Source organism: Podarcis cretensis, assembly GCF_951804945.1.
Source record: "Podarcis cretensis genome assembly, chromosome: 17".
Taxonomy (NCBI): Eukaryota; Metazoa; Chordata; class Lepidosauria; order Squamata; family Lacertidae; genus Podarcis; species Podarcis cretensis.
The window spans coordinates 39,606,894-39,622,822 of record NC_137187.1 but is presented as its reverse complement, the minus strand read 5'-3'; the positions used below and the strand labels follow the sequence as shown (position 1 = coordinate 39,622,822).

The 15,929-nt window shown below is 46.9% G+C and overlaps 1 protein-coding gene across 8 annotated transcripts in view; it reads left to right on the top strand.

Moving 5' to 3' along the window:
• Positions 1 to 15,929, top strand: part of ATP2B3 (ATPase plasma membrane Ca2+ transporting 3) — a 121,728-nt gene that overhangs the window by 67,635 nt on the left and 38,164 nt on the right. For 4 of the 8 annotated variants that reach the window (XM_079958667.1, XM_079958660.1, XM_079958661.1 and 1 more), the window contains 7 exons: positions 3,708 to 3,746; positions 5,946 to 5,987; positions 9,084 to 9,248; positions 11,474 to 11,688; positions 12,794 to 13,036; positions 13,955 to 14,196; positions 15,175 to 15,409. In XM_079958667.1, coding sequence (XP_079814793.1) covers positions 3,708 to 3,746; positions 5,946 to 5,987; positions 9,084 to 9,248; positions 11,474 to 11,688; positions 12,794 to 13,036; positions 13,955 to 14,196; positions 15,175 to 15,409 — 1,181 coding nt within the window. The remainder of the gene's footprint in view (positions 1 to 3,707; positions 3,747 to 5,945; positions 5,988 to 9,083; positions 9,249 to 11,473; positions 11,689 to 12,793; positions 13,037 to 13,954; positions 14,197 to 15,174; positions 15,410 to 15,929) is intronic. The other 4 variants (XM_079958662.1, XM_079958665.1, XM_079958663.1 and 1 more) reach the window with 2 other exon arrangements.

Genomic DNA, 15,929 nt, shown 5'->3' with positions numbered 1-15,929 from the left:
CCAAATAAGTATTTTGTGGGCTGTAGATGTTGACCTGTTGTTCCTGGATAGCAGTTTAGGGGATTTCTTACAGTGGTGGAGAGCAGACTCAAACTTGAGGGCTGAGACAGAACTGCACCTCTGTTGGGCTCATTAAATCTCCTGGACCCACCAGCTTTTCTGGCTCTGTCCCTCACTTTACCACCTTCCCTATCTGGACTGGATCTTGCCTCTTTCAGTCCCTACTACCTTTTCCTGTGACTTCTCCATCTGTGAAACCCGACACAGCTGTTACAGACCTTGCTCATCATTCCTGCTTTTGTCTAACATCCTTCACTTCTTGGCAGTCTGCGCCTCTCTTCAGCTTACCTAGTTCCTACATATTAGGGAAAATGGCATACAAAAATGTGTATATTTGAAGAAATCCACACTAAAATACTGATGAACTTTCACAAGAACTTGTGTTTTTTTAAAAAAAGAAAATCAAAAATTGAAGCAGAAATGCTTGACCAGCCAGCTCTACTGCCAACCCTCCTCTCAATTTTCCCATCATCCCTTTGCCCTATTGATCCAGATCCAGGTGCAGGTGCAGGTCACCCCTTTTCCCTGACGTAAAACAGTCCCATCCAGCTGTCCTTTGGCACAAGTGTCCTTTCAATGTTCTTGTAGCGACATAGGAGCTGCTTATTCATAGGCAGCTCCTCATGCAACTGGGAGCATTTAAATAGCCCAGTCACATGCACAGAGGTAAACTACCAGGGTCCTTCGCACAGAAAAGGTGCCGCACCTGGAGCAGGAGAGGGTTTGCTGATTCCATGGGAAAGGCCCATGTGATTGGGCCATTTAAATGTTCTCTCAGTTGCACATGGATAAGTGACTCCCACACAGCCAGAAGAACATCTAAAGGGCATCACAGTGTAATTGCATTTGACTCGGCACTCTTGCTCAACATTGTTGACTCATCTGCCGAATTATGGCTCATCATTTTTGGAGTCTGATTCAGAAAAGAGACTGGTCATGACTCAAAGCCTTTGGCGTTTGTCTCTTTATTGTTGGGCCTTCAGTACAAGAAGGGTTCAACTCATTAACTACCTCAGACCCACATAAGGTGTAGAAACACTGAAGTAACTCCACTCAATCACTCCCAGCACAACAAGGTTCCAGTTTTCAAGGAAAGTAGCTCTATAGGATGAAATCTTTTCACTCCTCCCAGTCTTCTCCTTCTGCTGTTTCCAACAGGCAGCCTAATTCTATAAACATATCTTAATGCAGGAATGTCCAACCAGTTGATCACGGGCCATTCCTTGTCGATCCTTGTTGCCCCCCCCCCAAAAAAGCTAAACAACTATGCTGGTCTATCGTTCCCAAAAACCGTGGAAGGGTTGGGAGCTGGGGACACTGTTATGTAGTGGTTCTGCTCCTTCTTCCTGGGCCATGTCCAGAAAGTAGTGTTGGGGTGAGTGTTTGGACCCCTGGGTGCTTACTTGTGGGGTGACTCAGGACTCCGTCCACTCTGCTGTGCTTTTTATATAAAGCCACTGGGAGAGATCATCAGGCGGCTGAGGCTGGGTGTTCACCAATATGTGGATGATACCCAGCTCTACCTCTTGGTTAAATTGGAACCAGTGAAGGCAGTGAATGTCCTGTGTGCCTGTCTGGAGGCAGTTGGAAGATGGATGGCAGTCAATGTATTGAGGTTGAATCCTGACAAGTACTATTTATGGGGGACAGGGGGTGAGTAGGTGTGGGGGACTCCCTGGTCCTAAATGAGGTAACTGTGTCCCGAAAGAACCAGGTGTACTGCCTGGGAGTCATTTTGGACTCACAGCTGTCCATGGAGGCCAGATTAATTCTGCATTCCGGACAGCTGCTTACCAGCTCCTTTTAATATGCCTGCTGAGACACTACCTGCCCGTGGACTGTCTCACCAGAATGGTTCATGTTCTGGTTATCTCCCACTTGAACTGCAATGTGTTCTATGTGGGACTACCTTTGAAGATGACTCAGAAACTACAATTAATCCAGAATGCGGATGTTAGACTGGTGACTGGGAGTGGCCGATGGGAACATACAACACTGGTCCAAAGACCTACATTGGCTCCCAGTATGTTTAAGAGTGCTTGTGCTAACCTTTAAAGCCCTAAATGGCCTCAACCCTGTATACCTGAAGAAGCATCTCCACCCCCATCATTCAGCTCAAATACTGAGATCCAGCACCAAGGGTCTTCTGATGGTTCCCTCACTGTGAGAAGTTAAACTACAGGGAACCAGGCAGAAGGCCTTATCAGTAGTGGCGCCCGCCGTGTGGAACACCCTCCCATGAGATGTCAAGGAAGTAAACAACTATCTGACTTTTAACAGACATCTGGAAGCAGCCCTGTAGAGGGAAGTTTTTAATGTTTGATATATTAATATTGATATATTGTGTTTTTGTATTTTATTCGACGCTGCCCAGAGTGGCTGGGGCAATCCAGTCAGATGGGCGAGGTACACATAATAAAATCATCATTGTTATTGTTATTGTTATTGTTAGTACAGTGGAACCTTGGTTCCCGAACGGCTTAGTGGCTGAACAAATCGGCTCCCGAATGCCGCAAACCCACACGCAAGTGTTCAGGTTTGCAAACGTTTTTTGGAAGCCAAACATCTGATGCTGCTTCTGCATGAGTGCAGGAAGCTCCTCCAGCCAATTGGAAGCCATGCCTTGGTTTTGAAATGGTTTCAGGAGTTGAACAGACTCCCGGAATGGATTAAGTTCGAGAACCAAGGTATCGCTGTAGTAGTATATAGATCCGTTACAACTTGGGTTCAGGCCTGCTCATGGAACTGAGTTGGCCTTTGTCAGATGGATGACCTCTGCAGAGAGCAGGATAGCTGGAGTGTGTCCTTGCTCCTGCTTCCTGATCTCTTGTTGGCATTTGATACCATCAACAAGGGCTGGGCAATATCTGGTTTTCAACATTGTGATATATCACCAGCTAACCATTGCAATACAGTGAAATAACACAGTGTCTGAAATAACACAGGGAAAGGCTGAAAAAGCAGCTGGGCTGTGGAGGGAGAGAGGAGCAACCAGGAGGAAGGGAAGGAGGCTGTCCACTTGCTTGGGCAAAGGAGATCCTGCCCCCGCGCTCCCTCCATCCCTCTGCAACCCAGCCTCAGCAGAGGGAGCCTGAGAAGGTGCTCCACCTGCCTGCCTGCCTGCCTGCCTGTGTGCTGGCCTTTGCCAAGCGGAGCAGGCTGCCTCTTTCCTCCTGACCGACCCAGCTTGCTCGGGCGAAGGCAAACATACAGGGAGTAAAATGCCCTGTGCTGGTGGCAGCCAGGGAGCCACAATGTATTGTCAGCTCAAAAATTCTGAAGCCAGTACAGTATCACAATTTGAACTTCATACCAGTTTCAGACTGTTATTGAACTGAAATATCACCCAGGTCTACCATCAGCCTTCATGTCCTCCTGGATCAGCTCTGGGGAGGAGGAATTTGGAGCACTGTGTTTCGTTGGTTCTGAACCTGCCTTCAGGACCAAGCCCAGAAAGGAGCATTGGGAGAGGGCCTTTTGGCCCCCTGGCGGCTGTGTTCTGTCAGTTCACCCTGAAAATTTATTTATTAATGTTTTGTTTTTCTTTTCCCTGATCCCCACCACGTCTGACCCCTGTTGCACTTCCCCTCCTCTTGCACTCCAACCTCCTCTTTCCCATGGTCCCTTCTTTCATTCATTTCCCCTAGACGCTAATGCAGAGACTTCCGAAACTGAGAACAAGGGGGGTATGTGCAGAAGGGCATATATCTGCGTCTCCAGAATACATGCATACGCTCCCAGACAGGCCAACCATGCATGCTAGACATGCATCCATGACACGTATGTCCCCACCAGCGAGAACATTAGAAGAGCATGGCTGGTTCAGGCCAGAGGTCCACCTAGTTCAGCAGCCTTGTTCCTCTCAATGTCCAGCCAGATGCCCCTCAGAAGCTCACAAGATGGGCATGAGGGCAGCCTCCCTAACACCACCGTCCTCTTTGCCCTCCTAGCAGCTGTCAATCAGAGGCATGCTGCTGCCACCTCACTATGTGACACTGACAACATGCATTTCTAAGCATTCCCCTTCATCCTTGCACATTCTTAAGGTAAAGGTAAAGGTAAAGGTACCCCTGCCCGTATGGGCCAGTCTTGACAGACTCTGGGGTTGTGCGCCCATCTCACTTAAGAGGCCAGGGGCCAGCGCTGTCCGGAGACACTTCCGGGTCACGTGGCCAGCGTGACATCGCTGCTCTGGCCAGAGCCAGAGCCGCACACGGAAACGCCGTTTACCTTCCCGCTGGTAAGCGGTCCCTATTTATCTACTTGCACCCGGAGGTGCTTTCGAACTGCTAGGTTGGCAGGCGCTGGGACCGAGCAGCGGGAGCGCACCCCGCCGCAGGGATTCGAACCGCCGACCTTTCGATCAGCAAGCCCTAGGCGCTGAGGCTTTAACCCACAGCGCCACCTCTTAGAAGGCAGCAATTCCTCCACACACATAGAGATGCACACACTAGGCCACAGCTCCCTTGAAGGGGCACTCCTGTCAGCTGTGATTGCAACACAGACAACCCACACTGCTGCCATTTAGGTTATTTGCTTGCTTGCTTGTTCATTACCTGCCATCCAACTTGCCGGAGGCGCACCAGGGTGGCTCGCTGCAACAGCAGCACAATCAATCCTTTTTAAAGCAGCACCATTAAAACCAAAAAGGAAAGCCTGGCAGGAGAGCCTGGGGAATGTAGTTGATGCTGTCAAAGCCGCAGCAGTTTATAATATATGGGCAGGGATGGAGGAGGAAGCAGCAGTGCTTGGATCTCACCTGATGGGAGCCAAGTGGATCATCATGACCAGATCACAGAGCCCACTTTAGAACTCACAATCCTACCAATCTGAGGGCCCAGCAATGCCTGCCTTGGTCCTCTGCCAAAAGCCCCTCCCGTCTTTAGAAAGCTGCAGAAGAATTCTGGAGCAGCTGATGTGACAGAACTTCTTGCTGCTGCTGCTGCTTTCAGTGGAACAAAGCAAGTTCCCCTAAAAATACCAGTATCTGGTGACCTTCTGTCACTCTCTGAGGGAATTGTATTGGGGGGGGGGACTGTGGCTGTCTCCATGGAAACACTGGGTCAGCACACAAAAACAGCACCAATTCCAACAGCCAAACCACAGAACCAGTAGCAAAAGTTCACATATGAACATTTCCATTCTCTCACAAAATAAGTAACATTTTACCAGCTTTCTAAAGGTCCTCATAGGGCAATATTAATGGGCTTCCCTAAGAAATATCCTCTATAGCAGGAAACATGCTGTTTTTCAGTGCATTTCACTTTAAATAACCAATAAACATATGCATATCTGTTGCTGTATTAATGCACACTTCATTATATCCATGTATTCTGCATGTACATCCAGGGCTTGCTATGGGTTGAGACAGAGTCAGTTGCTACCCCCCTCTTTTTCAGAGGGATCTGAAGCTATCCAATTTCTTTTCAATGGATGCAATTCAAGTCCAGCCTAACCAGACACTAAACTGTCCCACTTCCTTTTCTCTCTCACCTTGAGCCCTGTGCACTAACAGTAACCTGCATCATGCTTAGCCTTAACCAGCTCCCACCCTCTGCACTTCTACAACAAATAAGATATCCTTCTTTATCACACCCAGCCTGGGCTATGTGCTTGGTTTTGTAGTGGGTGGAGCAGGAAATCTTCTGACTGACTCAGAAATGGAGCCCACCAGATTAAGTCAGTTTTCTTTCTCAGTAGATGCTCTGCCTGCCCATATGTCCTTGTAAAGTCACCTAGCCAGCTTCTTCCATGGGGCGAAGTGGGAAGGGGTGGAATGTCTTGTTTGTCAATGCCCATGCTGTCTCCATACTGTGTGTTCTGTGCTGGTGCCGTGTTGTCTGTTCTCAAGCGTCCTGTGTTTGCGTTCCCTTCTTCTGTTGTAGGAAAGCAGCAGGATGGGGCAGTGGAGAATAATCAGAACAAAGGTAAAAATCCTGGGACACTCCCCCAACACATTTTGAATGCCTCCCTTGTAGTTCTACCTTCAGCTAGAGTAGTATCCATAGTGGAAACAGTTAGTCATCACAAGGCTTTAACAGACTGATTCTAGATTTCCTAGCCATATATGTAATTTGCATTCAGAAAACTGACATGTTTAAACAAAGCAAAGCAAGACCTCGTGTGACCAGAGGTAAAAGCATGTAGAGCTCCTGTTAGGGATGTTATCTCTTGAAATACATGAGAGGTGGAGCTGGGTACTAAGCTTGCTAACTTGGGGAGCAAAGCCCAGAGCCAGCCTGCAATGGAGACAGGAGCAGAGCCCAGTGAGGTTTGGGTGAGTTGCGGGCAGAGCCCATACATTCTGAACAAGTCTAGCGGTTGGGACTTTCTCATTTCAAGGCAAACGGGAAACCTCATTGATTTGTGACATGCACCATAACTGCACAAAACAACTTCAATTTAGTACATTACAAGGGTGGTATATTCAAATGAAGTGCTGTTAAAATGTTCTAACACATGTAATACATTATTTTCTTACAATTTCACAGTGGGTTCCTGATTGTGGAGGTCTTCAGATGGTAACCCTTGGTAGCACCCAGCACAAAATCTTTGTATTCACCCATGCTGTACAGCTTAAAACACACACATGTGAATGAGGATTGAGGGGTAGAGTGATCTTGCCCCTTGTTTTTCTGGCAACTGGCCTAAAAATCATAAAAGGTAGCCAAGCTGTATTTATCCTGGTCAGTTGGCAAGCGGGTACAATTTTTCTAACCTTTCCATGCCAAGCTGCACGTCTCCACATTCTTCTTTCTGTGCAATTATGAAAGCAAGAGGGTTGATCTCCTCCTTCTGCCTCTGGTCACACTAAGAGAGTCCTTGGCCTGCAGAATAAGCAGAGCCAACACAACCAGGAAAGTTCCTGTAGTTGTTGCAAAAGAATAAAAATATTCCCTGTTTACAGACAGGGGTGTACCAAAGTGCAGAGACTGCATATATTTGTCAGTTATTGAGCTGCTCAGAGATTTTGGAACTCCAGTATTGGACCTGACACTCCTATGGTTCATAGGAAATAAGCATCTTGTACAAAGGCTAGTGGGAGAGTGTTATCAAAATACATGTTGGAATGTCAGACAGTGTTGGGTATTTAGAATCACAAGGGATAGGAGTGGTGTGCATGTGTGTGCACACATGCACGCCTGTGTTTCTCTTGGTTCAATAGCCACATATGTAAGTATTAGAAAGTGCTGTCCATCTGAGCACAAGCTTTTTTGAACCTACCATGTAAAGAATTGTTCACCTGAATTGTGCACTAGAAGGACTTTCCTCTAAAAAAAACTCTAGAAATTGTAGTTTTGTGTGAAGGTGCTGAGATTTTTGTCAGAAAGATCTCATTCAGGGAACCACAATTCACAGAGTTCACTGGGAGAAGCTATGACAATTAAACCACATTTATTTCCACTTTCTCTACATGGGAGATATTCCTGTGATAAGACTGCACTAGAGTGGCTGTATGTATTTTTGCACAGCTGGGGTGTATTGTGGGTTGAGAGAAAATGTGAAAGAGGCAACAACAGACAGTGTGGATGCCTGTGTGTGCTGCCTTCTGCGGACAGATCTGAAACTGGTCCTCTAAGAAACCAGCTCCTCACTTGACTTTATCCTAAAGGTAAAGGTACCCCTGCCCGTACGGGCCAGTCTTGACAGACTCTGGGGTTGTGCGCCCATCTCACTTAAGAGGCCAGGGGCCAGCGCTGTCCGGAGACACTTCCGGGTCACGTGGCCAGCGTGACATCGCTGCTCTGGCGAGCCAGAGCCGCACACGGAAACGCCGTTTACCTTCCCGCTGGTAAGCGGTCCCTATTTATCTACTTGCACCCGGAGGTGCTTTCGAACTGCTAGGTTGGCAGGCGCTGGGACCGAGCAGCGGGAGCGCACCCCGCTGCAGGGATTCGAACCGCCGACCTTTCGATCGGCAAGCCCTAGGCGCTGAGGCTTTAACCCACAGCGCCACCTGCGTCCCCTTGACTTTATCCTAGGAGGAGGCAAATTCCTATTTCCCCCAAGGAAGCATCTGGAACAGGGGAATGGAACATCAGGCCAGGGGCCAAATCTAGCTTTCCACTCCTCTCTGTCTGGCCCTCAGCAGGACTCTCCCCAGGCCACACTCCTCGCTACTTCACCCACTCCTCAAGTGCATTTGGCTGCTTGAATGTGTCCATGAACTCTTGCTTGCCTCTTGCTTGCTTGGGGGGAGGTATGAGGGAGAGGCGGGGACTCCTGGGTGGTTGTTGCTGTTCTTTTTTGCATGGCTGGAAAGTGGCATATTGTACAAAGTCACACCTGTTGCCCCATGGGCTTTTGTCTTTGGCCCCGATCACCACCAGGATGCGGCCCCCAGAAGGGGAAGGCTTCCCCATCTCTGATGGCACCAGATGTGCTGCAGGGAATGGAGCCCCACTAGAGCAGTCAGGGGATGGGGCTGCAACTTTTTCTGTGACCCAGACCCTTGTTGACATCAGCATGTGACACAGAAATTCAGCTGGTGGTTTTTTTTGGGGGGGGGAGATATGTGGAAAACCTCATCTGCCATAGAATTTAGAGTTGGAAAGGGCATTGGAAGTCATTAGAGTACCCTAAGGGAAGAGCTGTAGCTCAGTGATAGAGCATGCAAGAAGGTCCCAGGTTCAGTCCCCACTGGCATCTCCAGGTAGGGCTGAGAGAGACTCCAGCCTGAAATCCTGGAGAGCTGCTGCCAGCCAGTGTAGACAATATTGAGCTACATGGACCAACGGTAGAAGGCAGCTTCCTGTATCATCTTATCCAACCCTCTGCTCAATGCATGAATCTTGCAATGGCAGCACCCCTGACAGATGGCTGCCCAGCTCCTGCTTCAGTACCTTATTTCTAGTGCCTCAGGATGCTGTTTAACAGCACAAGAGCAGGGTGGCTTTTCTATTTGTTTGTTTTTGTTTTGTTTTGTGTCAATCCTAGCTGTAGGATTAATATGACAGTAGGGTGGGACAGATATTCTTCCCTTATGGGTGAACCAGTGTTTTGCTCCCCCTTTCTCTCTGCAGCCAAAAAGCAGGATGGGGCAGTTGCCATGGAGATGCAACCCCTGAAAAGTGCAGAGGGTGGTGAGATGGAAGAGCGAGAGAAGAAGAAAGCCAGTGTGCCCAAAAAAGAGAAATCTGTTCTGCAAGGGAAGCTCACCAAACTGGCTGTGCAGATCGGGAAAGCAGGTATGTTGGGATGCCGTCTCACAGGACCAAGCAGAGCGACCCATGTTGAGAAATAGCAGGAGGGTGGCCTTTCTTAGAGGATGAGAAAAGATAGAACTTTGTGCTTCATGACAAAAAGAAATTAATTCCTCTTCTCCTCCCCCCCACCCAAACAAAAGAAGAAGAACAAAAGTTCTGCATGGATTTATTTCCTTTTATTTTGAACGATTTATTTCTCTCTTTTTACACTTTTGATCATTCAGGTTTTATCAATGTTTAGGGGGGACAATTAAATGAAATGTCTTGGTTATTGGAGCCCCAACCAGAAGCAATGAAAACCATATTCAGTCTCCCCTCCCATCTTCTGAGGTTTCATCAGGCATTGACCACTTTGAGGCATATCCTCATAACCATAACAAGGACTAGAAACAGAGATTCTCAGGAAGCTGAATTTGACATGCAGCCTTTTCCCATAGGGACTGGAGGTGGTGATGCCCAATGCATCATTGACCTGCCCCATTTTGGAGAACTCTTTCAATTAGTAATGTTGTGTGACCCAGTCCCCACTCTGCTCTGCGGAGAAATGGGTCTTTCCTTAAGCCTTGCATGGTCTGGTCCAGTGGTGGACCTACATTTTGGGGGCCCTGAAGCTTGAACTATTGGGGGGGCATTCACAACCAGCAACAAGGTAACCACTGCTATCTTCTTCAATGGGGTTGTTCCATGGCAGATCTCCACAAATCTTCTGTGAGTGTGATTTTTGGTATCTGCTTAAGTACTTTCATGAACTCATTGTTATTCATCTCAGCGGTCTTGACCTGTGCTAAAAAGGGGAAAGAATTACATTAACCACAGCAGACCAGCCAACTTAACACAATCCTCCACCTTTGCAACTTCCATGCTATAGACTCAAACTTTGGGATTTTTGAAATATATACAACAAAAAATTAATTTGAGTTGTACTAGACCCATTTTTTTAAAAGCAATCTGGACCAAAGTCACTTCTGGGGCCCCTCAGGGATTAGGGACCCTGGAGCTTAAGCTTCATTAGTTTCATAGTAGATCTGCCTGGTCTGGTCATTGAGAGGAGACAATGGGCACTTGGCTGCCTCAGTTGTCTAGAATGGAAATCACACCTAACTCGCTGAGGTGAAGGTGGGAAATCAGTTTTTTCTGATCTGAGGAAGGTCAAAAGAACTTTGTGAACAAAAAGAACTGAATACTGTTTAGTTTGAATTTGGGTAGCAAAAAAGTGGTTAAAAACTCAGTTGTTGCAGCGAGGCAACACTGATCACCTGTTTGCTTCCTCTGGCACCTCCATAAATCAATTTGCATATTTGTAAATAACAAGTCTCCAGTGCTCAGTTCTCCAAAAATATCTGTAAACTGTGAAGGCTGCCCCCAATTTCTCACTGCTCAACTTAGAAATGAAACAATATAAAAGAGGTTACCCACTGATCCTCTTTCTCTTCCACCCCATCACCTTGCAAGTTTCTGAACATTTTAATTCCTTTGCCTTTCTAGATAGCCTGCTCCTATCAACCCTTGTCTTAGCAGAAAATACCTGACGTGGCTTTGGGGACTGAATGAGTAATGTGCAAAGGGGCCTTGCAAAGGAGACTTAGGATGTGGACACACTTCCTATCTGTAGTGCAAAAATGTAGTTTTTTTGAATATGGAATCATTCATGCTAATCCTCAACTTAAATTCAAGAATGATCCTGCTGCCCACAAGGGTAGGTGGGATTCCTTGATAATGTGCTTGAAATCCCTCAGTTAGGTTATCCACACCTTTTCCTTCCTGCACATGCCCCAGGTGAATGAAGAATTGGTAATTGTGACCTTGTTATGTCCACAACATTGTTAGGCAGGTGTGGATACACCCTCATTACTGGGACTGACTCCGTCCATGTTCAAATGGACATGGGAGGGGTGAGGTGTATTGCAAAATCAATTCGCATTGAGCCTTTATTTTTGGAATTGTGAAAAGCTATTTTCAGGGGCATAAAATGTGCAATGTGTCCTGAATGTGTGTAGACTAGATAGAAAAAACAAGATCTCAGTGAGCATTGAATATAATGTTGTGTGTACACAGCCTTAGTTTCAATTCCTCGTGTTCTGGCTTTAGAGCCAGAATATTCTTAAAGTGTGGGACTTGGGCTGGGTGGGTGATCACAGGGACTCAGGCTTAGGTCTAATTGTCACACCTGATTGTCCGTTTCTCTTTCTTTCTCTTACTCCTGCCAGGGCTGGTGATGTCAGCCATCACTGTCATCATCCTGGTTCTGTATTTTGTTATTGAGACATTTGTAATCGATGGGAAGGCATGGTTGGCTGAGTGCACCCCTGTCTATGTGCAATACTTTGTCAAGTTCTTCATTATTGGTGTCACTGTCCTGGTCGTGGCCGTCCCTGAAGGCCTCCCATTGGCCGTCACTATCTCCTTAGCCTATTCTGTGAAGGTAAGAATCAAATTTTCAGTGTCTGGCATACATCACAGGGTTGGTATCCTTCTCATGTGAGAGACTGTCTCTGAAATACCAGGTTGGCAAAAGTAGTGCCCTCTGATAGTCGTCTCTTACAAATTAAGGTATAGCATTGATGTTGTAGACTTCAATGGGAGTTAGATGCATGGTGTTTTAGATCCTTCTATGTTTTGTTTCTGCTCTGCCCTCAGTACAATGTCTGTTAGATTCAGTCAAGAAGAGTGCCAGGCCTGGGGCCTAGCTTACAGCAGGTGCCAAAGAATCTGGGCCTGACCTTGATAAGGCCATAGACATGCTAGACAGGAGGCATAGTCATGAACAAGCTACAGGTCAGGAAAATAGGAGTGTCCATTTCCCCAGTTCAGGAAGGCTGCAGCTTAGATGGGTCTTGTTGCTTCAGCAATGCAGCAGCTCAAACTGGAAGCTTTTATAGGAGCTGGAGGCCCACCAGGCCCTGGTCCAAGCAGTTGTCTCCCTGCACTTCCCCGTCCCCTGGACAGCCTCATGTGCAAGCATTTCAGCAGCATCTCTGAAGTTCCTGCCCAGCTTTCTGTCTCCATTGCTCCTTGACCCTAGGGTGAGAAATAAGGGGCAGAGTGGCAACTGGTGTGAGGTATCTCCAGTCCTGGGGCAAATATGTCCAGATGTGTTGGTTTGTTGGGGTCATTGGTAGTATGAACATCGTTGGAGGGTCCTGCTCCCCTTGGTCCTCATCAGGTTCAAGGTCTGTGTCGGCTGAACCATGACACAGAAGCAGAAGAGGCTGGAGGTCAAATACTGCATTAGATATATGATGTAAAGGGAGGTGGTTCAGGGCTAGTATGATGTTAGGCAAAGCAAGAGAGAGTCTGCATTGCTGGCTGAAGGGAAGCATTTTTCAGATGACTTGACATGCTTCGAAGGAATGACTGGTGCCTCTGCATATTTTGGGATGTCAGCTGACTGTGGGGTCTTCTGTGGGGTCAGCTGACAGCTTAGATGGTAGCTGACTGTGGGAGGTCCTGGTTCAACACACCCCTCAGCACCTTAGAGGAAGACACTAGGGTGCAGCTAAACTTCTGATCTCATTCTTTGACTGCAGAAAATGATGAAGGACAATAACCTGGTTCGACACCTGGATGCCTGTGAGACCATGGGCAATGCCACCGCCATCTGCTCTGACAAGACAGGCACCTTGACCACCAATCGCATGACCGTTGTGCAGTCCTACATGGGTGACACTCACTACAAGGAGACCCCTGACCCCAGCAACCTTACACCCAAGAATCTGGATCTGCTTGTGCACGCCATCGCCATCAACAGTGCCTACACCACCAAGATACTAGTGAGTGGGGGCCAGGGATGCCCCACTGCATCCTCAGGCTAGATAGGCCAATGCTGCAATACTACCTTTGGGTGCCATTTGAATGTTAGGGCAGCTCAGAGGGGTGGAACTCATAAATGTTGTGGAAGACTCTGGCATATTCTCTTGATCCACTGTAAATGTTACTTTGCCCCTGTCATTTACAAAGCGAGGGAGAAATATCAGTTTTCAGAGCTGGTCTGGCATGAGTGAGAGAGGATCTGAACCATCCTGATTCCTTGGGTTTACCTCCTTGCAATCTGCTTCCCAAACATTTTTTTCCCCAGCAAGGCTCCAGTACAGGATATAAACCCAGTTAGAATAAAAAGTGTCTAGTAGATTGGCATAGGATTTTTCCTTTTTATGTTATTACAGGATGAGCAATAATGCTCTTTGATCTTTCTGATGTGTTTTTATTTTTGTATTACACACACTTTCATAATTGTAAGTAACTTTGAGATATTTTATGTAGTAAGCAATGAATAAATGCAATGATAATCATAAACATAAATAAAACAATAAGGAAGAGAGCCTGCAGGAAGATAGACAGAGGATTTGGGAAGGATTCGTCTCTCCTCACCTGCATTCTGCATACTTATGTTGGTTACATAGCTGTATTTCTGTTTTTGTGCTCCCCAAGTTACCCTGGGAATTGTAGTTTGAGGACACTAAGAACTTTTGATCAGAACGTTGCAATCCACTACAGTTCCCAAAAATCCATGCGGAGAGGAGCCACAGTATAACTGTATAGTGTATATATGCCTCCAGATTCAAGGCCTGTTGCAGGGCTGCGGTTGTGGGATCCCAAAACTTTTAGTTCAGCCCATTGGCGGAAGAAATGGATGAGGTTTCCAGAACTGAAGAATGAGGTTCTCCTCTCTTATTCTCTGCTTCCTTCAGCCTCCAGAGAAAGAAGGGGGCTTGCCACGCCAGGTCGGCAACAAGACGGAGTGTTCACTGCTGGGCTTTGTGCTTGACCTGCGGCGTGACTACCAGCCTGTGCGTGAACAGATCCCTGAGGAGAAGCTCTACAAGGTTTACACCTTTAATTCTGTCCGCAAATCCATGAGCACCGTCATCTGCATGCCTGATGGCGGCTACCGCCTCTTCAGCAAAGGCGCTTCTGAAATCGTCCTTAAAAAGTGAGTCTGCGCTCCCTTGTATGAGTTTAAATGATGCCCACACAAGTTGTTGCTACTGCTGAGTGCTCATTCTAGCTCTGAAATTTGCACCAGCATAACTACAACACTTGAGAATACACGATAATGTATGCACAGAATCATGCAGTCCTTTGGCAGCATCTCTGCCCTGCTCTTCAACTCCAAAAATGCTTTCAGAGTTGCTCACAATTTAAAACCAATGAAAAGAGCAAATTTCACTAAAACAAGAAAGCTGCAGAGAAGTATACAACACTAATGGCGGTGATGTTAGGGGACACAAAAAACAGTGTCAAATTATATTTTAAGAAGTAAGGCAAATAAAAAGGTTTTCACATGGGGGAAATTTCAGGGCACTTTTGGACTACTGGATGTCGGTACTGTACTGAGAAGGTTGCCTTACTTCAGAAGGCAGTGAGACCATTGAGAATGTCCAGAAGTCAGAGCCTGGTCTCTGCAGCCACAGCAGGTGCTGTGATTCTCCAGCGGCTTGACTTCACCCCTGGAGGTGCACTCCATTGTCTATTGCAACAGATGGATGCCAACAAAAGTAATCACAGTGGAAGTGTTCCCCACCTTAGATTTGTGCAGCTGGTTATTCCTGCCTAAGTGTAAAACCTTACGTTTGGTCCTATATTGCAATTCATATTGTTAGTTTTGGTCCAGTTCTCCAGTCTGTTAAGGTTGTTTTGAATCCCGATGCTGTCTTTGGTGACATTAGCTATCCCGCCCCCAGTTGGATGTCATCTGCAAATTTGAGGAGCATCGCCTCAATTCCTCTATCCAAGTTGTGTATTAAGATGTTGAACAACAACAGGCCTAGGACAGAACCCTGCGGCACCCCTTCAGGCGCAAGTAATAAGGAGCCTGGTGGACCAAGCCACTGCATATCATGTGTGGCAAAGCTGCATATTCCAGAGAAAATAATCGTCTGTAAACTGTTCCTCTCTACCCTTTTTCCAGGTGCACAAACATTCTCAACAGTAATGGGGAGTTGCGCACCTTCCGGCCCCGTGACCGAGATGAAATGGTGAAGAAGGTGATAGAGCCCATGGCATGTGATGGACTGAGGACTATCTGCATAGCCTACCGCGATTTCCCAGCAGGGAAGGAGCCCGAATGGGACAGTGAGAACGATATTGTAATAGACTTGACGTGCATTGCTGTGGTGGGAATTGAGGATCCCGTGCGGCCTGAGGTAACAGCTAAACTAGGGTGCCTTTTCTGTGAATAAATCCCTGTCTGTCCCTTGGGACTCACAGCCCATCCTGAGTGTTTTCTGGGTGAGGAGAATTGATTCCAGTTCTAAGATCTCAGACAGACAGGACCACAGGACCCCTGCTAATAACAATGACAAAAATATGGATTTCAACCACCTGCATGATACAGTAGATAGTATGTTGGACTTGGACCCAGGGAGAACTTTGCTAATGTTCCACGAATGCTGCAGTTCTGCTGAATGGCACAACAACAACAACAACAACCCTGAATTTGTTGCAGAATTCAACGTCCTAAGAATTTCTGCTTTTATATTTTTAGGCAAAATGGGGATCATGTTTCTACCTCTCATGGCAGCAAAAGCATAACTAGCAATGCCTACTGAAATTTTAGAAGCCAGAGAAATGGCTAACTGATTTCCAGTAGTTGGAGAAGGAATTCCCATGATTAGCAAAATTAGTAGAATAACTTGCAAATGTAAGAAAATTTGTGCCATTTCC